Source organism: Hemiscyllium ocellatum, chromosome 45, assembly GCF_020745735.1.
Source record: "Hemiscyllium ocellatum isolate sHemOce1 chromosome 45, sHemOce1.pat.X.cur, whole genome shotgun sequence".
In the NCBI taxonomy this organism is placed as follows: domain Eukaryota; kingdom Metazoa; phylum Chordata; class Chondrichthyes; order Orectolobiformes; family Hemiscylliidae; genus Hemiscyllium; species Hemiscyllium ocellatum.
In genome coordinates, this window is record NC_083445.1 from 14,947,803 (window position 1) to 14,972,396 (window position 24,594).

Genomic DNA, 24,594 nt, shown 5'->3' on the forward strand with positions numbered 1-24,594 from the left:
TTATGAAAGGAAAATCATCTTTGACAAACCTGCTAGAGTTCTTTGAGGATATTAGCAAGCAGAGTTAATAGAGGGGATTCAATAGATGTCATGTATTTGGACTTCCAGAAGGCATTCGATAAATTGCCACATCAAAGGTTATTGCAGAGAATAGGAGTTTGTGATTTTAGGGTAATGTATTAGCATGAATTGAAGATTGATTAACACAGAGGAGGTATAGAGGTGAGAGTATTGAGTCTTTCAGAAAGATCATCAAAATGTAACTGGACTGTTAATCCAGACAGGTGATAAGCCGGAGTGGGGTGGGGGCGGAGAGGTCAGGAAGAGGATTGCAGGTTAGGAGGGCGGTGCTGAGTCCAAGGGAATCGACTGAGACAAGGTGGGGGGAGGGGAAATGAGGAAACTGGAGAAATCCGAGTTCATCCCTTGTGGCTGGAGGGTTCCCAGGCGGAAGATGAGACGCTCTTCCTCCAACCGTCGTGTTGTTATGTTCTGGCGATGGAGGAGTCCAAGGACCTGCACGTCTTCGGTGGAGTGGGAGGGAGAGTTAAAGTGTTGAGCCACGGAATGGTTGGTTTGGTTGGTTCGGGCGTCCCAGAGGTGTTCCCTGAAGCATTCTGCAAGTAGGCGGCCTGTCTCCCCAATATAGAGGAGGCCACATCGGGTGCAGCGGATGCAATAGATGATGTGGAGATGCAGGTGAATTTGTGGCAGATATGGAAGGATCCCTTGGGGCCTTGGAGAGAAGTAAGGGTGGAGGTGTGGGCGCAAGTTTTGCATTTCCTGCGGTTGGAGTTGGCGGAAATGACGGCGGATGATACGCTGTATACGGAGGTTGGTGGGGTGGTAGGTGAGAACCAGTGGGGTTCTGTCTTGGTGGCGGTTGGAGGGGCGGGGCTCAAGTTCAGAGGAGCGGGAAGTGGAGGAGATGCGGTGGAGGGCATCGTCAATCACGTCTGGGGGGAATCTGCGGTCCTTGACGAAGGAGGCCATCTGGGCTGTACGGTATTGGAACTGATCCTGCTGGGAGCAGATGTGGCAGAGACGAAGGAATTGACAATATGGGATGGAGTTTTTACAGGGGGCAGGGTGGGAGGAGGTGTAGTCCAGGTAGCTGTGGGAGTCATCCGCCGCCATTTCCGCCAACTCCAAACGGACCCCACCACCAGGGATATATTTCCCTCCCCTCCCCTATCAGTGTTCCGCAAAGACCACTCCCTTCGTGACTCCCTCGTCAGGTCCACACCCCCCACCAACCCAACCTCCACTCCTGGCACCTTCCCCTGCAACTGCCGGTCCTTGGACTCCTCCATCGCCAGAACATAACAACACAACGGTTGGAGGAAGAGCGCCTCATCTTCCGCCTAGGAACCCTCCAGCCACAAGGGATGAACTCGGATTTCTCCAGTTTCCTCATTTCTCCTCCCCCCACCTTGTCTCAGTCGATTCCCTTGGACTCAGCATCGCCCTCCTAACCTGCAATCTCCTTCCTGACCTCTCCGCCCCCACCCCACTCCGGCCTATCACCCTCACCTTGACCTCCTTCCACCTATCACATCTCCATCGCCCCTCCCCCAAGTCCTTCCCCCCTACCTTTTATCTGAGCCTGCCTGGCACCCTCTCCTCATTCCTGATGAAGGGCTCTGGCCCAAAACGTTGAATTTCCTGTTCCTTGGATGCTGCCTGACCTGCTGTGCTTTAACCAGCAACACATTTTCAGCTCTGATCTCCAGCATCTGCAGACCTCACTTTTTACTTGTTAATCCAGACACCCTGATAAAATTCTGGGAACCCAGATTTGAATATTGTGACAACAGATGGTGGGATTTGAATTCAATAAAAATCTGGAATTAAGAATCTAATCATGACAGTGAAACTGCTGCTGATTGTCAGAAAAAAACCCATCTGGTTCACTGATGCCCTTCAGGGAAGGAAATCTGCCATTCTTACCCAGTCGGCCTACATGGGACTGCAGACCCGCAGCAAATGTGATTGGCTTTTAACTGTCCTCTGGGCAATTAGGGATGGGCATTAAGCCAGCGGCACCCTCAATCCAAGAAGGAATTAGAGAAAAAAAATGGAGTGCTACAAGGATGAGTCAATTGGCCTGAATGGTTTGATATATTAATGACTTGGATGATGGATGAGAATGTCCAAATTTGATGGTGATACAATAATAGGTGGAAGGCTATGTTGTGATAGGGCTTAATAACTCTGCAAGGGGATACAGCTCAATTCAGTGAGTGGGCAAAAATCTGACAGATGGAGTTTAATGTAGCAACATGCAAGGTAAGCACTTTAGTAGGAAGAATCAAAGGACAGACTATTATTTAAATGGGTAGATATTCCGAAACATTGCAGGAGATTGGGTGCTCTTGCACACGAAACACGAAAGGTTATCAAGCAAGTGCAAGAAGTAATTAAATGGAACCACAGAAAATAGGAGTGGGAGTGGGCCATTCAGCCCCTCAAAACTGCTCCACAAAAAGGCAAAGCAGAAAGCAAATGGAATTTTGGCCTTTACTGCTAGAGATTGGAGTTTAAAAGTGGGGAAGCCTTGCTATAGCCGTGCAGAGTAACGGTGAGGCTGTACCAAAGTAACCTGTCCAATTTTGTTGAAGAAAATATATGCCAGCATAGAGACAGTTCAAAGAGATTCACTAGATTGATTCCTCGGTTGAAGGTGTTGACTTATCAAGAACAGCTAAATAGGTAGTGTCTTCATTGTTTAGTATTTAGAAGAACGAAGGATGATCTTAATTGAAGCATACAATATTCTGATGGGGTCATGACAGGGGACACACTTCCACTAGTGGGGAATCTCAAATCTGGGTCATATGCACAGAATAAGCGAAGATTCATCTAAAACTGAAGTGTGAATGACTTTTTTATATCTTAGGGTGGTGAATATTTGGAAATCTCTCCTCCAGAGAGTTGGGGAGTCTAAATCACTGAAACGTTTCAAAGACCAGGCGGATAGATTTTGTGAAATAATGGGAAGTTGAGGGCTAACAGGGACGAAAGAGGGTTTGGGAACTGGGGTGGATTCACCGTGATCTTGTTGAGATGGGGGGGCAGGCTAAAGGGCTGAATGGCCTAGTTTGTTTCTGATGTCCACAATGTTCTTTTGTTCACTGAGGGGTTGAAAGTATTTTTCACGGAATCTAATTCTCAAATGGAAATGTTGGGAATGTTCTAAATTCATAAACCTGAAAACAGAACTCCAGCTGAGGCTTTACATAGTTCTTGGCCTCTTGAAGTTTCAGATTATTGCACGGGATAACTCTTTTCTGTGTTGCTGGTTTTAAATATAGAGGAGGGTTTACCCTGTGTCGTAACAGTGGTCCACAGTATAATTTGGTAACGTTCAATTTGATGTAAGCTTTAATCCTGTAGATGTGAGCCCAGGTTACATTGAACTACATGGACATTACATCTCAGAATCAGGCCATTCAGCCCAAATGGTCCTTGCCAGTGCTTCCATTCTTTCCATTCCAAGGTAATTGTGCAACCTTCTATTACTTTCTCACATGTGGCTTTCTCTAACTCTGCATCTGTGCTATTTTCTCCTCAACTATTTTGTGTGTAAACAGATTAGGGTTTCTTGAAGATTAAAATAAAAATAAAGTATAAAATAAGTTTTAAAATGCTTGCACAGTTATGCATACTTCAGTGAACAAATTAGATTAGATTAGGTTAGATTCCTTACAGTGTGGAAACAGGCCATTTGGCCCACCAAGTCCACACCGACCCTCTGAAGAGTAACCCACCCAGACCTACTCCCCTACATTTACCCCTGACTAATATACCTAATGCTATGGGCAATTTAGCCTGGCCAATTCACCTGACGTGCACATCTTTGGATTGTGGGAGGAAACTGGAGTACCTGGAGGAAATCCACGCAGACACGGGGAGAATGTGCAAACTTCTTTGATGAAAATATGTTGCAAAACTCTGGTCTCTTTAAGAAGTTGAATAAAACTACACTCTCCATTTTGCATAAGTCCATGTGTCTACAGGTTGGGTTCAGTAAATCCCCTTTTACGTTATTTACTTGTTTTGATAATTGAGTTGAAGTGTAGGCCAGTTGTTGATTTGCAAAGCAGATTAATGTTAACAGCCTGGTTCTGGAATAGTGGTGCTTGAAGAGCACAGCAATTCAGGCAGCATCCAAGGAGCAGCGAAATCGACGCTTCGGGCAAAAGCCCTTCATCAGGAATACAGGCAGTGAGCCTGAAGGGTGGCAGAGGAAATGACCTGGGAGTTGCAGTGGGAGAGGGACTCCCTGAGATTCTTGTAGAAAGAGGAGGAAAACTTCTTCAAGGCAGGCATCCTTGCAAGAGGATTTGCAGTAGGGTTAAAATCAACGAGGTAAAAACAATGACTGCAGATGCTGGAAACCAGATTCTGGATTAGTGGTGCTGGAAGAGCACAGCAGTTCAGCCTGGGTTCAGTTCCCACACTGGCTGAGATTATTGCAATGATTCACTGTACTCTGCACCTGAGGTGTGTTAACCCTTGGGTTAAACTCACCACCTGTCAGCTCTCTTTAAATGATAGAGAAAGCAGTTGTTTGAGGCTATTGTGACTTTACCTGGATCTGCTCATTTTGCATGTTTTCTCCCTAAACCATTGCACAGTTATGGTCCTGTGGTTGGGGAAATGGAAATGTGGGATTCATGAGCCTTCTAGCCAAGTCCAGGCAGAGTTTTGTTCACCTTTTCAGCCAGGGAACAGAAATTCAGTTGTTTGACTGTGTTGCAGCAGTTTTGAAAGGTGTCATCTTGGGTCAGTTTCAATGCTTCCATTTCAGTAAATCTAGATTCACAAACAGGAGTGGACATGCAGCCATAGACTGTCAACCACAGTGAACCTATCAGGTAACAAGCAGAAATTTACAGGGAGCAGACTTTTCGTAATAGATCTACTAACTGCTAACTGGAAGGAACGTCAGCTTGAAGCAGAATTCATAGAATCCCTACAGCGTGGAAACAGGCCCTTCGTCCCAACAAGTCCACACAGTCACTCCGAAGACTAACTCACCCAGACCATTCACCTACCCTATTATTCTATATTTACCTTGACTAATGCACCTAACCTTCACATTCCTGAACACTATGGGTAATATAGCTTGGCAATTCACCTAACCTGTATATCTTTGGATTGTGGGGGATACCGAGCACCTGGAGGAAACCCACGCAGACAAGGGAAGAATGTGCAAACTCCACACAGTCGCCTGAGGTGAGAATCGAACCCGGGTCTCTGGCGCTGTGAGGCAGCAGTGCTAACCACTGAGCCACCGTACCAGCTCACTGCGGTCCTAAACCCCGTAGGGAGGGCTAGATTGTATAATTGTAGGGTGTCCACCTCCCCCTCTCCTCCCGATATATGCTCTCCTGCGCTCACCAGCTCTATCACTCCCTGCAGCGCCACCACCAGCAGTGGACACTGCTGGGACTGTAGGAGGAGGATCAACTCTGGCTCGGGAGAGATCTAGAGTCCAGGGAGGGGGCCTAAAGGAGGGCAGGCAATGTGAAAGGAAGCGTGAGGTAGCACCCTAAAGTGGCCATAATACACACAAAGCACCTGTGACTGGGCTACCAATCCAATCTGAGGTCAAACTCTAGTGACCTTTCATTTCTTTATTAACATTTTGGTGGGTCAAACCAGGGTAGGACTTTCACAGTCAATGGTGTGGCCCTCGGGAGTGTTAGAGAACAAAGGAATCTAGGGTTACAGGTTCATTGATTCTTGAATCTGGAGCACAGGTAGACAGAGCAGTGAAGAAGACTTTCAGCATGCTTGCTTTCATCAGTGAAAGCATTGAGTAAAGGAGTGGGGTCATCTTCTTCCAGTCATATAAGACATTGGTTAGGGCACATCTGGAGCATTGTGTGCAGTTCTGGTCATCCTATTATAGAAAAGATGCTATTAAACCAGAAAGAGTACAGAAAATATTCACTACAATGCTACGTGGACTGGTTTATATTATAAGAAGAAGCTGGATAGGCTAGGACTTTTTTCCCTGGAACGTAAGAGACTGAGGTTGACCTTACAGAGGTTTATAAAATCACGAGGGAGCAGATAATGTAGATCATCAACAGCTTTTCCCCATTGTGTGTGTGTGTGTGTGTGTGTGTGTGTGTGTGTGGGGTGGGGGGGGGTCTAAAACTAAAGGGCATAGGTTTAAGGCTTGAGGGGAGAAATACAAAAGGGTCCAGAGGGGCATTTGTTTCCCACAGGGGTGGTGAGTGCAATGTGCTGCCTGAGGTAGTGGTGAAGGGGAGTACAATTTCAGCGTTTAAGAAACACATGGACAGGTACATGGGTGGGATAGGTATGGAGGGATAATGACTAAATGCAGGCAAATGGGACTAGATCAGCTGTCAAAACGGGGCAGGATGGACAAGTTGGGCCAAAGGGCCTGTTTCCATGCTGTCAACCTCTATGACTATGATTGTATATGGTGAGTGGGCCTCGCAGTGAATGAGGAGATGGCACTCTCCCCATCCTCCCCATCCTCCAATAACACAGGGGCACATAACATCTAACTGTGTCACACATTTACAGGTGCCCCTTTGCCTTCCCAACAGTTTTCCGCTCCTTTCCACGTACTTTCAGACAAGCTTTGGTCACTCTTGGCCTCACTGTGAATGCATTTATCACAGAGGTGCCTCAGTGCACAAGAGAGTCAGTGAACAGTCTACTTTGATGATGCTGAGAATAGAATGAAATGTGAGTAGGATGGAGAGACGGGAAGAGATTAGATTACTTACAGTGTGGAAACAGGCCCTTTGGCCCAACAAGTCCACACCGACCTGCCGAAGCGCAACCCACCCATACCCCTACCTAACACTACGGGCAATTTAGCCTGGCCAATTCATCTGACCTGCACATCTTTGGACTGTGGGAGGAAACCGGAGCACCCGGAGGAAACCCATGCAGACACGGGGAGAACATGCAAACTCCACACAGTCAGTTGCCTGAGGCGGGAATTGAACCCGGGTCTCTGGCTCTGTGAGGCAGCAGTGCTAACCACTGTGCCACCGTGCCGCCCACAACGGGGTGGGTGGGCATGTGCAGAACTTGGGTGCTCATCTTCCACCAGCCATGTGTGACAAAACTGCAATGGGGACACACACAACCAGTCATGATAGAAAGGGTTTCAAGACATATGGGACAAGTGCTGGGAAATGGGACTAGATTAGGTTGGGATATCTGGTCGGCATATCTGGTCTGTGCTGTACATCTCTATAACTCTATGTAATAGCCCATCACTCCATCCCCAGTCTCAGTCATGGTTAACAGTGCAGATGTTTTGGCTAAAGGATATAGGAAGGAATGTTAATGTGGAACATTGATTGAGACCCCAAGAGGGACCAAGATCTACTAGCAGGCTATCTAGTGAGTTCCAAGACATTACTGATGGGCAACAGGGGGTATAAATGTTGAAGATACAATTAGAAGCTAAAACGAAGGCCTGGAGACAGGTTTAATGACTAATACTTGTGGGTTAACTACTGTACAGTGCCGAGAGGCTATCTTGGTGGATCAGGAAATGAACCTCACGTCCTGATGAAAGCTCACTCTGGAATTTCCTGTTGGATTTATTATTAATTTTCATTTTATAGTCTCTTGTTGCGTACTGTCAATGCAAAGCGATTATTTATTACGACAGGAGTTTAACATAACAGTGAAGATGTGCTTCAGTTGTACACGGCATCTCGAACACTGTGTGCAGGTTTGGTCGCTTTATCGACAGAAGGGTGTAAATGCTCTGGAAGTGGTTCACAGCAGGATTGAAGCCTGGAATGAGTGGGTTGTCTCAGGAGGAAAGGTTGGACAAACTGGGTTTGTTCTCACTGGAGCGAGGGGTGCTTTGTCTGAAGTGTCTAAGATCTAGAATGGTCTGGAGAAGGCGGATGTGGGAAGGTTTCCGTCTCATGGACGATACCACGACGAGGGACGAGAATTACGGGTCGCCCTTTAAGGTCAGACAGGAGGAGAACAATTCTTTTCTCTCCGAGAGTGATACAATGTGGGACCTGACTGCTTCAAAAGGTAATGGGGGGAGTGGGTGCTGAATTATTAAATATTTCCAAGACAGAGCTGAATGCAATCTATTTAGACACGAGAATCAATGGTTATCAGGAATAAATGGGAATGTGACATTCAGAACACAAACAGGCCATCCATATTTGGATGGAATGATGCAGCAGGCTAGAAAGGCCAAATGGCCTATTTAGTGCATTTGTGCATGCACCTTCACCACTTCCAAGACAACCTCGTGGAGAAAATAAACCGACCAGTCCCTCCTGATCAAACCCATTCAGTCCTTGGTGTTCTCCTTGTGGATCTGCGTGGGTTTCCCCTGGGTGCTCCGGTTTCCTCCCACAGTCCAAAGGTGTGCAGGTCAGGTGAATTGGCCAGGCTAAATTACCCATAGTGTTCAGGTGCATTAGTCAGAGGGAAATGGCACCGGATGGGTTACTCTTCGGAGGGTCTGTGTGGACTGGTTGGGCAGAAGTATTGGAAACCTCCTGTTCCCATACTGTAAGCAATCGAACGTAATCTAATACATCTTTATTTGCACTGTCTTCATTGCCAGAACCAAGGCCAGAATCTCCATGCTTCCTTTGGGATTTGATGTCCCTTTGCTTTCTGACCTTGTTGGTGAAGTGATGGGATGTCAGGTTTATTTGTAGCTTCATTTAAGCCAAACACAAATGTATATTTTTCAAACTTCAGTCATGGCATCTCATTGCCATGTTAAGACGATAAGACCATAAGACGTAGGAGCAGAAATTAGGCCATTCAGCCCAACAGGTCTGCTCTGCCATTCAATCATGGCTGATAAGTTTCTCAACCCCATTCTCCCACTTTCTCCCATAACTCTTGATCCCCTTGATACTCAATATACTCAATGACCTGGCCTCCACAGCCTTCTGCAGCATAGATTCACCACTCTCTGGCTGAAGAACCTCTTATCTCCACTCTAAAAGGCTGTCCCTTTACTCTAAGGCTGTATCCTAGTCTCTCCTACCAATGGAAACATCTTCCCAACATCCACTCTATCCAGACCTATCAGTATTGTATGTTTCAATTAGATCTCTCCATCCTTCTAAACGCCATTAAATATAGACCCAGAGTCCTCAAATGTCCCTCATATGTTAAGCCTTTCATTCCTGGGACCACTCTTGTGAATCTCCTCTGAACATGCTGCAGGGCCAGTACATCCTTCCTGAGATGTGGGGCCCAAAACCACACACAATTCTCCAAATGTGGTCTGACCAGAGCCTTATAGACCCTCAGAAATACATCCCGGTTTTAATATTCAAGTCCTCTCAAAATAAATGCCATCATTACAGTTGCCTTCCTAACTACTGACTCGACCTGCAAGTTTACCTTGAGAGAATCCTGGACTAGAACTCACAAGTCTCTTTGTACTTCAGACTTCTTAATTATTTCCCATTTAGAAAATAGCCCATATCTCTATTCTTCCGACCAAAGTGCACAACTTTCCCACGTTGTTCTCCATCTGTCACTTCTTTGTCCACTCTCCTAACCTATCCAAATCCTTCTGCAGCCTCCCTGCCTCCTCAATGTTACCTGTCCCTCTACCTATCCTCTATCATCTGCAAACTTAGCCAGAGTGCCCTCAGTTCCTTCATCTAGATTGTTAATGGATAAAGTCGAAAGTTGTGGTCCCAACACTGAGTTTTGCAGAACATCACTGGCTGCCATCCTGAGCAGGACCCTTTCATCCCCACTCTCTGCTTTCTGCCAACAGCCAAGTTTCTATCCATGCTCACCCCTTGCCTCTAACACCATGGGCTCTTATCTTACTTAGTCACCTCCTGTGTGGCATCTTGTCAAAGGCCTGCTTGAAGTCCAGACAGACAACATCCATTGGCTCTCCTTGGTCTAACCTGCTGGTTACTTCCTCAAAGAATTCTAGTAGAATTGTCAGGCATGACCTCCCCTTGATAAAACCATGCTGACTTTGCCTTATTTTACCATATATACACAAGTATTCACAAATCTCATCCTTCACAACAGATTCAGGGATCTTACCCACGACCGAGGTTAGGCTAATTGGTCTGTAATTTCCCATCTTTTGCCTTACTCTCTTTTTAAAAAGGGGTGCCACGTTAGCGATTTTCCAGTTCTCTGGGACCCTCCCTGATTCTAGCGATTCCTGAAAGATCACACTAACGCCTCCACTATCTCTTCAGCAATATCCCTTTGAACTCTGGGGTGCAGTCCATCTGGTCCACCTTCAGCCCATTCAGATTTTCTAGCACCTTCTCCTTGGTGTTGGCCACCATACTCAGCTCTGCCCTCCCACTCTCTTGAATTTTTGGGATATTACTCGTGTCTTACACCACGAACTAATTATTCAGTTCCTCAGCCATTTCCTTGTTTCCCACTACCATCTCTCCAGCGACATGTTATTGCCCATCTCTACTGACCCAGAGGGCAGTTAAGAGTGAATCACATTGGAGGCCAGGCCAGGTAAGGATGTCAGATTCCCTTCCCTTGAGAGCAATCCTGAACCAGAGGGGGTTTTTGCAACAAGGATATGTTTCTTCAGGTTTTTGCACCTCTGCACTCCCTCCAGTACTATCCCATCCTCCCTGCAGTGTGGGGACGAGAACTGTGCACAGTACCCCAGCCAAACCAAAGCCCTGTACAGCTCCAACATAACCTCGCTGCTCTCATAATCTATGGCATGACTGACAAAGGCAAGTGTCCTGGATGCCGTAATAACCACTGTGTTAACCTGCCGTGCCACATTCAGTGATCGGTGGACCAGATCCCCAAGATCCCTCTGGCCCTTGGAGGCTTCTAGCATCTTGTTACTGATTGAGGAATCAAACACATTGCGTGAAAATGTATCATAACAGTTTCTGCAAAATCATTCTGCAAGGGAACAGCTTTGCGGCGAGATCAGAAAGACATTTATTTCTCAGCTTTAGACAGAAAGTGAACATAGAAGAGGGAACTTCACAGCAACCCAGCCCAGGAGCTGACACAAAGCCGGAGCCCTTTCCAAGGCCACTAGGACAAGTGGGACCCAGATAGAGGATGGCAGGTTGTCCATTGGTGTCCAATGGTTGCACTTTAAATGTGGAAGGTTTGGAACGTTGGAAAGTGGACCAATTCTATGAAGAGGCGGGGCCCCTGCTGCACATTCCGTTACCAACGAGAGCATCAGAAGGATAAAAGCGGAGGGAGAAACGTTGCAATCAAATAGCCCACTTTCCCAAGACTCCAGCAGAAACCACGCGACGGATAAGAGTTGTGTCGGGTTTCCAGGAAGATGCCACACAGAGTCTTCACTTCAAAGTTTTTCTGCAAATGCCAAATAAAATCCAGATTAACTTCATCAACAAGAGATTTGTAGCACAGGCTAGGTTCACTCTACACTGAATGTAGGCCCCCATCTTGGTTCTACAGTTCCATTTCCCATCAACCCCTCCTCCCCATTCTCACTATCTCCTCCTTTCACTTCCATGCAGGGACAGACATCAATACAACTACTTTCACTTTGTTTGTTTTTTATTTTGGCCACAGACCGATCTGTCCAAAGAACTCTGGGTAACTTGTGCTCATTGTCATGAATAAATATTTCCATCTGTTAAATGCCATGACTGGTCCTTGGCCTGTTTCTGAAGAGAAGAGAGGGAGAAAAGAGAGAGAAAGAGAGAGAGAAAGAAAGAGAGAGAGAGAGAGAGAGAGAGAGAGAGAGACAGAGAGAGACAGAGAGGAGAATAGGTAAAGAAACAAAAAAGAGCAAGAAAGAGACCGAAAGAAAAGGAAATGCGCTGTCCAAGCTTTCCCATCTTGTACACATCAGGACACACACAAGAATGCCAAATTTCAAACAATCACAACAATTTATAACATGAGAGAAAGAAAAACATGCTGATTGGTTGATAAGTTAATTCTGATTGGCCGTGCAGTGAACAATGGGAGCTGTAGGCTCCTCAGGCTCAGGGTCATTTGAACGAAATGTTCACATTCAGACATCGTGCATTCACTTGGCAACTTTGAATATGGACGACGCATTGGCTCATGCAACACAAATCAAGGTCTGGGACTTGTGCGTCTGGGATACAAAGCTCAGTGTCATCAAACTGGGCAGAGCGGGTGAAGAAAAATGAAGAAAGGTTTTTTATTACCTCTTTCCATCTTGGTGGTGCTAGAATTTGACAAAGAGAAAAAAGAATCAGTTAGCAACAGGAAGCACGTTGCAGAACTAAAACCTTTCTCCTCAAGCCCTGGAACACAGGCCTAAACTGAACCATCCCAATATTGGATCATGTGCTATTATGTTTAAAGGCCATCAATTACTGTTTTTTTTTCTCTGTAACAAAGAGTTTAGGCTTTTTAAAACTTCTTTAAAGAGATATGGTCATCACCAGAAAGGCCTCCAGTTGTTGATCACCCCTAACCTAATTAGATTAGATTAGATTAGATTAGATTTACAGTGTGGAAACAGGCCCTTCGGCCCAACAAGTCCACACCGACCCGCCGAAGCGAAACCCACCCATACCCCTACATTTACCCCTTACCTAACACTACGGGTAATTTAGCATGGTCAATTCACCTAACCCGCACATCTTTGGACTGTGGGAGGAAACCGGAGCACCCGGAGGAAACCCACGCTGACACGGGGAGAACGTGCAAACTCCACACAGTCAGTCGCCTGAGTCGGGAATTGAACCCGGGTCTCCGGCGCTGTGAGGCAGCAGTGCTAACCACTGTGCCTAGTGAGCAACAAAAAGAGACTTACGTGATAATCGTAGTTGTTCCTTCTGTGCCCTTCCCTGCAACACAGAGAAAATAAAGCTGTTCAATATTTGCAAGGAGAATTTCAGTTCAAAAGGTCTGAAACCTCAACAAACACAACCCACAGCCTCATTCCAGAGGCAGTCACCCTCCAGAAGAAAATTGAGTTCAGAACAACAGGGAGTCAGGGGGAGACAGTGCTCAATGTGGTCATCAGTTTGCTGTCATGGTGGGACACCAGTCCAAACCAAGGCCTAAGGCCGACAGCAGCTCACCACCAAGTTCAAGAGAGTCGAGGAGACGGTGAACTAAATCCTAAGGAGGGTGAGTGACCTGAAGAGCAAAGAGATAATATGATGGGTTGCACTCATCATGTCACAGGGAGGAAGAATCAAGTTTCATCATAGGATTGATTAAATAAGGAGACAGAAAGACAGAGAGAAAACAAGAGAACATGAGACAAAGGAAGAGAGAGAGAGTATAGAGGGGGACAGATGTTTAACCATTTTGCAAGCTGCAGGTTAAAAATGCAGAGGCATCTTTACTCCTTATGTAACCCCATTCTGTACTTGTTCTGAGAGTGTTTGATGGGGATACTGTCGGGAGATATTTACTCGGTAATTAACCCCACAGTGTAACTGTTCGGGGAATACTTGATGGGGAGAGTGTTGTAGGAGTTTAAGACAATAGAAAGCTAGAGAGAGAGAGAGAGAGAGAGAGAGAGAGAGGCAGGAAGCAAGACAGTGGACAGAGATAGACAGTGTAGGTCAGAAAGACAGACAGACAGACAGATGGAGTTGGGAGAGGGTGAACTGGTGTGACAGAGGAAGACAGACACAGAAGGAGCCTTCCCCCTTTAAGGTACCTGCAGTGTGGTGCCTGAGTGACTGTGTTGATGGTCATGGGTTAGAGAAGAATAAAGATTCACGGACACTTGTACGGATTCACCCATATAAGTCATGTCAAACTACTCACCGCCTAATGATGAGACAGAGATGCCAGCACTCCCCACGCTGCAGAGAGAGAGAGAGAGAGAGAGAAAAAAAAACAATGTTTCTGAACATGGGATACCATGGTGGATCATGCAAACAGCTGGGATGGCAGGGAGAAAGGGGACTGCCCAGCAGCCTGGTCAAGTCAGTCACCATCTCTCATCTAGTTTGTACCTGTGACAAATAGACAATCGCCAAGAGAAATCCCTGTGGAGTCTTCATGCTTCATGATGCACATGCTCCTCGCTCAGGGAACATCAATGGGAACTGGGGAGGTCTCACAGGTCACTGACTATGGGCTGCCCATGAAGAGCTAGCATTCTAACACTTCATCTCTCACTGGCCTCCAACAAGGACCATCCATACATTGGAAAACCGATCCCGTTCTTTCTGGAAGACTGTCCCACCCTCTAATACCACCTCCCACAGGGCTATCCCTGAAACATTCCGGCACTGGTTCAGGGTTGGTGTCAGGGATTGCATCGCCTGGAAGTGAGCCCCAACAAGGTGGGTTCCATCAACTTTCTGCATCTTTCTTGCTTTCTGGCAATCAGCAGCAGAGATGGTGACTGAGTGACCTTCCCTTAATCTCTCAGTTCACTGTAAACACCACAACCCTCCACTGACACACTGTATGTGGGCACCTTAGTGATCTAACTCAATGCTCACAGAAATCCCAGTCTGTCAGCTGGCAGTTTTGACCTGGGAAACAAGAACAGGCACCATCGCCAGTGTTTGCAAGGAGCAGGGTGAATCTGCACTGTGGGATCTCCCTGTGCTTTACCTTGCACCGCCTCCAGCTATAAGATCCCTGTACTGCTTAATCTCCTTCTCCAGATTCATCTTGATGTTAAGCAGATTCTTGTATTCCTCTGTCTGCGCAAGGATTCTGTTCCTGAGTCGTCCCAGCTCTCCCTCGAACTGTGCAATTCTCGACTGTTCTTTCTGCAGATCCATGTCATATCTGGACTCGACGTTCATCAGGTTATTCTCCAGGCCTTTCAGCTGATAATGACAAGGCAGGTTTCACTCTGTTACCTATTTATTGTTTAAACCATTCACCTCTTTCCAGCTACTGAAGATTGATGGCGTGAAAGCTAACTATAACTATTATTATTGACAAATACCTAAAACATAGTCAATCATGAATACAAGCATCATGATTTGAGCATGAGAACGCGTCAAACCACATACAAAATTACAGAAGCACACTAATTAATGGCGGTCACAAGATAATGTTCAAGGCTGGAAGAATGTTTTGGACAAAATACATCTGCTCAGAGACAAACAAATTGACTCAGAGGTCGCAGGACATCAGGTTATAGTCCAACAGATTTATTTGAAATCACAAGCTTTCAGAGCTCTGCTCCTTCATTAGGTAAAGACTTCACCTGATGAAGGAGCAGTACACAAAGTTTGTGATTTCAAATAAACCTGTTGGACAATAACCTGATGTCCTGCGACCTCTGACCTTGTCTACCCCATTCCAATACCTCCAAGAAAAATGGAGGACAGTGGCCCATTAACTACAGTCCTAGTTCCCTCAAGAACAAGAGCAAATAATTAAATACATAAATATAAGTCAGTTTTAAAATGACAATACACAATGAATAAGCCGGCCGCAATGGAAACTCCAAACCGGTTTCAATTCTGACCGAATGACACTGGAATAAATGGTGGAGTTACTTACAGCGCCGAGCAAGGAGCTATAGTCAGTTTCCAGGACCTGCAACTGATTTTGGCATTCAGCAAGCTCGACCTTCACCCCATCAGAAGCCTGGTTAGCCTGTGCGGTCTGTGTGACTTGGATCTGTACCTGAGAAATCCGAGAGAGATGGAGTGACACACAGAGCGAGAGAGACACAGACAAAGAGCAAGAGAGAGACACAGACAGAGAGCGAGAGAGAGAGAGACACAGACAGAGACAGACAGAGAGACAGAGACAGACAGTGAGAGAGAGAGAGACAGAGACAGAAAGAGAGAGATACACAAACAGAGACAGAGAGAGAGAGAGACAGACAGACAGACAGAGAGACACAGAGACAGACAGAGAGAGACACACACACAGACAGAGAGAGAGAGAGAGAGAGAGAGAGACAGAGACAGGAAGCGAGAGAGAGAGAGAGACACAGACAGAGACAGACAGAGAGCAAGAGACACAGACAGAGAGCGAGAGAGAGAGAAACACAGATAGAGACAGACAGAGAGACAGAGAGACAGTGGGAGAGAGACAGAGACAGAGAGAGAGAGACAGAGAGAGAGAGAGAGACACAGACAGAGACAGACAGAGAGACAGAGAGAGAGAGACAGAGAGAGAGAAACACAGAGAGAGACAGAGAGCGAGAGAGAGACACACACAGAGTGAGAGAGACAGACAGAGAGATACAGAGAGAGAGACAGAGAGCGAGAGAGAGAGAGACAGACAGAGAGAGACAGAGACACAGAGACAGAGAGAGACAGACAGACAGAAATACAGAGAGAGAGAGAGACACAGAGCGAGACAGGGAGACAGAGAGAGAGAGAGAGAGAGCGAGAGACAGGCAGACAGAGATACAGAGCGAGACAGCGAGACAGAGAGAGAAAGAGAGAGAGACAGAGAGACAGAGAATGAGAGAGAGACACAGAGAGAGAAAGATAGAGATACAGAGAGAGAGAGAGAGAGAGACAGAGAGCGAGAGACAGAGAGCGAGACAGAGAGAGAGAGAGAGAGACAGAGACAGACAGAGAGAGAGGCAGAGACAGAGAGAGAGACAGAGAGCAAAAGAGAGAGACACACAGAGAGAGACAGAGATACAGAGAGAGAGAGAGAGACAGAGAGCGAGAGACAGAGAGAGACAGAGACAGACAGACAGAGAGAGACAGAGACAGAGAGAGACAGAGGGAGAGACAGACAGCGAGAGAGACACAGAGAGAGAGAGAGAGACAGAGAGACAGAGACAAAATATAGAGAGAAAGAATGAGAGAAAGGGGGGGGAGAGAGAGAGAGAGAGAGAGAGAGACAGGGGGTTACTCAACGTGTCTGAATGAGGAGGAATACATTGAATGACAATGACCTTTGACCCAATGCCCACATAGAGGGCAGGGAGGGGTTGGCAGAACAAATCGATTGTTTCACATGGGATGGGCACATGGGGATAATAATGTTTGGGGGATATTGAGGATTAAGGTTCAGGAGGGAAAGAGGACGATTAGATTGGTTTGAGCAGGGCCAACATGGACTCCATGGGCAGAGCGGCCTCCTTTGGGTGTCCTGAATGACTCAGTGAGAGTGGCCAGATTGTGTCAGTGCTCACAGTCACCAATCAGATCAGCTCACCAGGACTGCGTAAGGCTTTGGTTTGACAAAGTCAATTAAATTGTAGAAATGTAGGACTGAGGCCGAATGCTTCCAATGAACAGACACCAAGTGAAGCTTCCCCCAGCCCCTTGGGGCTCAAAGCAGGAAAGGCACCACCTTCCCAGAGCACACCTCTCTCAATCCAGAGAGAGAGACGACTGGTGGGGAGTTTAACCTGACGGTCACCTTCACCTCAGGGCAGGGGCACAGGTGAGAAGGCAGGACCTTCACAGTCACCTCAGCCACTAAACCCACACTGTTGGCATCACATTGCATCACAAGTCAGCCATCCAGCCAACTGAGCTAAACAGAAACACACACAAATAGCATTGCATCAGTATATCCTCCAGGGTCAGTGCTGGCTGCTGACACCCCTTGAGGTTATGTTATTGAGAGAAAGAAAGACTTGCATTTACTGTGTGTAGTCGCTTTCCCAGCCCTGGCTCTAGGCCCTGTCCTGTATTGTCTTTGTGGTATATAGTTATTGAAGAGATGACCTCAATCAACCATACAGAATTCCTTTATGGATCAAGAGGGTCAATGCAAGAATAACATTTCCCTCTGGCTGGGAGAACTAGGGATTGGTCTTGGACCAGGAGCACAGACTCAGAATTGACAGCTACTTTGGGCCGAGGTAAGAAGGAATTTCCTCATTCTGAGAATGGCCAACCTTTGGAATTCTCTGCCCCAGAGGGCTGTGCAGGCTCAGCCTATGTCAAGGCAGAGACTTTAACATGTTTACCACAGGAAAGGACCATGGGGAGAGTGCAGGAAAATGAGGTGGGAGGAGAAACATCAGCCATGGTCTCACTGAGTAGAGGGACAAACTCGAGGGTCTGAATGGTTTACTCTGTTCCTATTTCCCACGTTCTTGGGGAGTCATTGCCATTGTTCAGAAGCCCAGAAGGTAATTCACCTGCTGCAGCTCCAATGAACAATAACCTGATTGTTGCCGTGATTTGATTATTTGGTTTAATGAGGGATAACTATTGCCCAAGTACAGCAATGCTGAACACACAAACTATTCAGGAGACACTGGGGAAATGCAAGTCGTTAATGTCTCTTCTGAAAGTTGGTGTTCCCCTGGCCATGTAGCCCACTCTCAGTACTGAGCCTCGGCCTGGCTTTATTGGCTAGAAAGAGGTGTCAACCATCAAGCCTTCTAACTCTGAGAAGGGAGGGTGAAAATGGAGTTGTTTGGTGCTGCACTTTCAATAAGAGTTAGCACAGAGCCTCACCTCGCTGTCCCACCCTCACAGGCCCCTTTCCGAATCAGACACTGCCATTGTTGCTGAACCCAAGCCTACCTGCTCCTCGTACCAATTGTCCAAATCTTTTTTATTCTGTTCTGCAAGCTTGGTGTAACTATCTCTCATTTCCTGCAGTTTCGCAGCCATGTCAACAGAAGGAACGGAGTCAACTTGGACATCAATATCTGCAGTCTTCTGCTGTCGCAGGTTCCTCAGTTGCTGAAGAAGAAAAAGGTGATAAAATGTTAAAACACACCACCATAGCACCTTGAACTACGTGCTAAATTGTCCGCTTTCTTATTGCGATAAGAGTGTGGCTGCTGGAAACAGAAAAGGAAGTGTAATATTAAAACCTCAGCCCTTAAACGTTACGATGCACTGATTTGTTGTTGACACATGTACTGAGATACAGTGAAAAGTATTGCTTTGCATGTTTTATAGGCTGATTGTACCAAACAAAATGCATTAGGGTGGCAGAACAGAGTGCTGAATACTGTGTTACAGCCACACAGGAGATGCAGAGAGAGAGAGAGGAAGCTGAGAATTAACATTTGAGAGGTGTGTTCAAAAGTCTGATGACAGTGGGGAAAGAGCTGTTCTTGAATCTATTCATCAAACTTTAAGATCTTCTGCCTGATGGAAGTGGATGGAAGAGAGTGTAACCAAGGTGGGAGGGATCTTTGATGATACTGGATGTTGCCGAGGCTGCGGGAAGTATAGATGGAGTCAATGGATGGTTTGCGTGATGGACTGGGCTGTGTTCACAATGCTCTGCAGCTTCTTGTGATCGTGTGATGCGGCATCCACACAGAATGCAGAGTTTCCTTAGCCTCCCGAGGGACAGGAGGTGTTGTTGTGTTTGAGAGTTATAGGATGTAGCCAACAGATAGACCACAGTCCATGTTGCCCTGGCCAAAGGCCTTGCCCAGCACCAGGTTCCCAACAGTGATTGAAAATACAATTGGAGAGATATTCAAACAGGATCAGGTCACCCCTCAGCAGATGAGGCTGACATAAAGCATGGAGAAATAGCCCCATTCTGAGATTGATCCCATCTTCAGCCAGGGTCACCCAGCAGAGAGGGATACAGAGGGAGAGGGAGGGAGAGAGACAGAGAGAGAGTGAGAGGTAGAGGGAGAGGGGGAGAGAGAGAGAGAGAGACAGAGAGACAGAGTGTGTGTATGTGAGAGAGAGAGGCAAGGAGGAGACAAGAGTGTGTGGGGGAGATGGAGAGAATGCTTTGTTGGGATTGGGGTGGGAGAGGGGAGTGGAAGAGCGAGTAAAAGAGACCGTGGGACACAGACTGAGTGTCCAAGAGAGAAGGTGAGACAGACAGGCAGTGATACTGGAGGGAGATAGAGAGCAACGCAGAGAAAATAAGAGACTTAACAAACAGAGAGACACAGAGAATGTGAATTTGTTTGATACAAGGACATCTTGGGATCCCACCTCTTCATGGTCCTTCTTTAAGAAGGCAATCTCGTCCTCCAGTTGAGCAATCTCATCCGCCAGACAAGCCTGTAAAGACTGGTAGGTGTCCTTCAGTTGGCCAAGTCCAAGTATATCATTCTCCACAGACTGTTTCAGTGCCAGCTCGGATTCGTACCTGCAACAAACAGAGGAGTGGAGAGAACAAGATCAGCCAGAGCAGGTTCGAGAGAGAAAGACGAGGAAGCACCTGCACCTTTCAGGATGGCAGGGAGATCACCGCAAGCTGGAGAGTGAGCCAAGCTGCGGGCGGAGGAAGGAACGTACTTGTTCTTGAAGTCTTCAGCTGCCAGTTTAGCGTTATCGATCTCCAGTGCAATCTGGGAATTCTGCAACACAGCATCGAGAATCTGTACAAAGTGAAAAAGGGACAGTGGTCAATCAGAGGGGGCAGGGACTCCAGCCAGTGTGCATTTATATAGCAACCTAACTAAGGGGTACATCAACCAACCAAAGCTGGCGTGAAGAAGAGGGATAACTAAAGGTCAAAGAGGAGGCTGGGTGCAGAGCCCGTGCCATGCTTACATGATGCCTATACACACAGGCACTATGCAGTGTCTCAGAGCGATCATCCCCTCTGTGACCATGTGTTTCGGTGGACACACCCTCAGCTTGCCCGAGTGGGGTTGGGGGAGGGGATATAAAGTTGCGGTCAATTTCTGTTGCAAAGTTCTGCACGAGCTGTAAGTTACCTCCACAGCCACCTCAGCGAGAAGATGGAGTATGGGTAGCAGCTCTTTTCAGGCCAAGGTTTGCTCCTGCTGTGTGCGCGCTCTGCAGCTTTGTAACTAACTCCTCGCCACAGCTACATTTGCCCTGCTCCTGCAGGTATTCGAGGTTGTGCTGGACAGGCTGAGGAAACAGTTGTCATTCCCACAGTAAGGTCAGATTTAGGTCGTGCTACAAATCAATGACGAATACACAACTGGAGCAGGAACAGACCATTCGGCCCCTTGTGTCTGCGCTGCCATTCAGTACAATCACAATCTGTTGGTGAGATTTCAAATTCCACATTCCTATCTATGCTCAAGTCAGCCCGCACTTGTCTGAGCTCCCACGGAACCAAGCCCACGCTGTCAGAGATTGTCAACATTCTCATTTCCTCTTGCAAGTTCAGGCGGCCCACCTTTCATTGTTCTGGCACAGCCAGTCCCAAAGGAATGGCATGCATTCCGTTACCTTCTTGCAGGCTTTCTGTGTGTGTGACTGAGAGATTCCGAATCTGATCTTGGACTCAAGAACAAGAACAAGAACGGGATCGTACCCAAACCGCATCGCACCCAAACTCAACCTACTTCACTACTTGGAGTTCTCGCTGGTTTGTTAATATCTCCCTCTGAAAGGTAACCAGCCACAAACATGAACACACCACCTGCATTCAATAGTGCCTGGGGCAGCCTGTAGTTAACTAACAGGCAGGCTCGAAACACAACAACTTCAACAGAAGACAGTGCAAGCTTGCAAGCAAGGACAGGCATCAAGCCTAATGTCTGTCGGGGGGTGGGGGCGGGGGGGGAGTTCACAGAGGAGACATGACCCATAAGTAACACCAGTGAATGATGCACACCGGTCATAGAGATGTACAGCACAGAAACAGACCCCTTGGTCCAACTCGTTCATGCCGACCAGATATCCTAAGTTATTCTACTCCCATTTGCCGTGGGCGGCACGGTGGCACAGTGGTTAGCACTGCTGCCTCACAGTGCCTGAGACCCGGGTTCAATTCCCGACTCAGGCGACTGACTGTGTGGAGTTTGCACGTTCTCCCCGTGTCTGCGTGGGTTTCCTCCGGGTGCTCCGGTTTCCTCCCACAGTCCAAAGATGTGCGGGTCAGGTGAATTGGCCATGCTAAATTGCCCGTAGTGTTAGGTAAGGGGTAAATGTAGAGGTATGGGTGGGTTGTGCTTCGGCGGGTCGGTGTGGACTTGTTGGGCCGAAGGGCCTGTTTCCACACTGTAAGTAATCTAATTTTGCCAGCACTTGGTCCATATCCCTTCCTCTACACCCTTCCTATTCAGATACCCATCCAAATGCCTCTTAAATGTTGTAATTGTACCAGCCTCCACCTCACCCTCTGGCAGCTCATTCCATACACGTACCACCCTCTGCATGAAAAGGTTCCCCCACAAGTCTCTTTTAAATCTCACCCCAAACCTACACCCTCTAGTTCTGGACCCCCTCACCCCAGGAAAAAGACTTTATCTATTTACCCTATCCATGCACCTCATAATTTTATAAACCTCTATAAGGTCACCCCTCAGCCTCCGACACTCCAGAGAAAACAGCCCCAGCCTGTTCAGCCTCTCCCTGCAGCTCAAACCCTCTAACCCTGGCAACATCCTTGTAAATCTTTCTGGAACCCTTTCAAGTTTCGCAACATCCTTCCGATAGGCAGGAGACCAGAATTGCAGTTGTAAATCTTGCCGTGCCGCCTCATGTGTGACTGTTTCCAAGTTAAACTTGGTTCGGATAACTGTCTCCTGTCTCGGTAGAGTTGAGGGTCAGATCGGCCACAGACAGGGTGAGATGGAGTCAATGGACTGAACTGCCCACGTTTTACAGGATGCAGGGTTTTGGCGATCAGGCAACAGAGTGGGGGCTGGGGATTACCAGGTGAGCCACTGGAATGGTTCAGTAGACTGGATGGGCTGAATGACCTCATGCTGCCATCTCCTGCGGTCAGAGAAAGTCTCTCCCTTCCTAGCCCCCACCACCCGCCAACCCCAATCTCCCTTACCTCCTTCTGGATGGGTTTGAGGGTCTGGTCATAGATAGACCAGTCGAAGCCCACGAAGCTCCTGGTGCCGTACTCTCGGATCTGTCTCTCCAGCTCTTTGTTGGAATCCTCCAGAGACCTGACCTGGCTCAGGAAAGTGGCCAGGCGATCGTTCAGGTGCTGCAGGGTGTTCTTCTCATTGGATATCAGGGCGCTGCCGCCCAGCAACATCGCGCTGCTAGAAGCCAGCCCGCCGGCCGAGCGGCCGAGACCCGCGGAGGCGATGCTGTAGCCTGCCCCCGCGCCCCCTCCGAATGCCCCGCTGTAGACCGAGGTGGAGATGGATGGTCTGGTTGAAAACTGATACATACTCATTGAGGTGGATTGCGGGGGTCTCGAACGGCGGACACTGCCGCCGCCGCCGCTGCTGTAGATGGACTGGGTTCGATAACTCCCTGCCATGGTGTTGCAGATGGGAGCAATCACACACAACAGCCTGACAGAGAGAGAGAGAGCAGCACACTGAGCAACACTCACACTCAGCGACTCTCTTTTATCTCAAGCACCTGAGGGAGGGGTAATGAACCCCCTCCCACCCCATCCTGGACAGCACACCCACAGCCTGAACCGATTGGCTCAATCCCCACATCCACAGCCCTCCTCCTTCCCTTCAAAGGAACATTCCCCCCACCCCTAACCAAAAAAAAGGAAATCAGTAGACAGTGCTCCCCACCCAGCGGCTGGGTGGTGTCCCCGCCATCCTCAGTCTGATTCTTGCCCACCCCACACATACCACACCCCTCCACCCCCCTCTCCCTCACAGCAAGGTGAGTGGGGTGGGAGATGTGGGGGGAAATGTACAAGTGGGGGGGTGGGGGGGTGGGGTGGGTGCAGGCATAAAGGAAGGAAAAGATACAGTGTTCCTGACCTCAGTCGGGGGCAGGCACCTTGATCTCACCCCTCCCTGGGATTCAGTTGGATGCAAGGGGTGTGTAACTGGGGAGGGGCTGAGACCAAGTTATTAATCGAGTGTTAATTTTACTCAGTGATTATTAATTGTGGTCCCACTGTTATTCTGTAATGTGGTTTTAGTGATAATGACCCTAGCTTTGAGCCAGAAGATATAGGGGTAAGGTCCCACCTGCTCCTAAGGTCTCTGTAAAAATTGATTAAGAGGAATTTACATGCATATATATATATGTTTCATATCTAGGAGCTAACTGAATGAGAGATGGGTAGGATGTGTAAATAATAGGTTCAAAAGCAGCAAAAGCAATGCTTCCACAGAGCAAAGATTAAATGGAAATAAAGAAGAAACCAATGTGTTGGAAAAAATCAGCAGGTCTGTGGAGAGAGAGTTATGACATGTCAGCAGGTCCGTGGAGAGAGTTTTGACATTTGACAGTGTAATTAGACAATTAATTTTACTTTCCAAAACAAATATACATTTTTCACCTTCTGGGATTTGAATCCGGCTCCCAAAGCTTCAAGCTGGAAACGTTTAGAGTAACCAATCTACTGGCATTCCCTCCAAGCCACACCTGGAACTGCTGCTGCTGTCTGATAGTAATGTCTGAGGTCTGCTGAAGCTCCAACACTGACTGGGATAGTGAGAAGTTACTCTTTTCTTCAACAGCAACGACTTGCATTTGTAAAGGTTCCATACAATAAATGAAATGCCGCCCACCCCCCCATCCCTGCCGCACACCCACACAAACCTTGTTATCGTTAGTCTGTTCTGTCAAGCAATCCAAAGTTAGGTTTGCAGTAAGCTCTTAAGGACTGCCTTAACAGGGAAGGGAGGGCTTAAAGAGAGTTTTCGAGGGGATTCCAAAAAAAATTGAAACTGGATTCACAATAGGCACAGCCGTCACACATGGAATAAAGGAAACCAGGAGAGTCAGGGAGCTGGAGATAAAATATGAACAATTTTCTGCCATCTGAAGGTGAATTTCATCCATTCTAAGTTCCAAAACTTGAAATTTGTGAAGTGACAACTCATACTTCTTTGTAGCT

At 47.4% G+C, this 24,594-nt stretch overlaps 1 protein-coding gene across 1 annotated transcript; it reads right to left on the bottom strand.

Moving 5' to 3' along the window:
* Positions 1-10,938: 10,938 nt before the first annotated feature.
* Positions 10,939-24,242, bottom strand: LOC132835798 (keratin, type I cytoskeletal 47 kDa-like). Its single transcript, XM_060854867.1, has 11 exons — positions 24,034-24,242; positions 22,600-23,074; positions 20,130-20,212; positions 19,824-19,980; positions 18,432-18,593; positions 15,478-15,603; positions 14,572-14,792; positions 13,771-13,808; positions 12,800-12,833; positions 12,186-12,205; positions 10,939-11,355 (listed from the first exon to the last, which is right to left on the bottom strand). The coding sequence occupies exons 1-11, from the start codon at positions 24,240-24,242 to the stop codon at positions 11,345-11,347; spliced, it is 1,536 nt and encodes a 511-aa protein (XP_060710850.1). The 3' UTR covers positions 10,939-11,344.
* Positions 24,243-24,594: the final 352 nt, after the last annotated feature.

Bases quoted from the DNA above. Each gene is read 5' to 3' on its own strand.
- LOC132835798 (XM_060854867.1), bottom strand. From the start codon at position 24,242: ATGGAACCTTTACAAATGCAAGTCGTTGCTGTTGAAGAAAAGAGTAAC. The intron at 14,793-15,477 runs GTAAGTAACTCC...TGTCATTATCAG, and splicing joins ATAGCTCCTTGCTCGGCGCT to CTGAAAGGCCTGGAGAATAA. The intron at 12,834-13,770 runs GTGAGTAGTTTG...TCTGTGTTGCAG, and splicing joins CTCTGTCTCATCATTAGGCG to GGAAGGGCACAGAAGGAACA.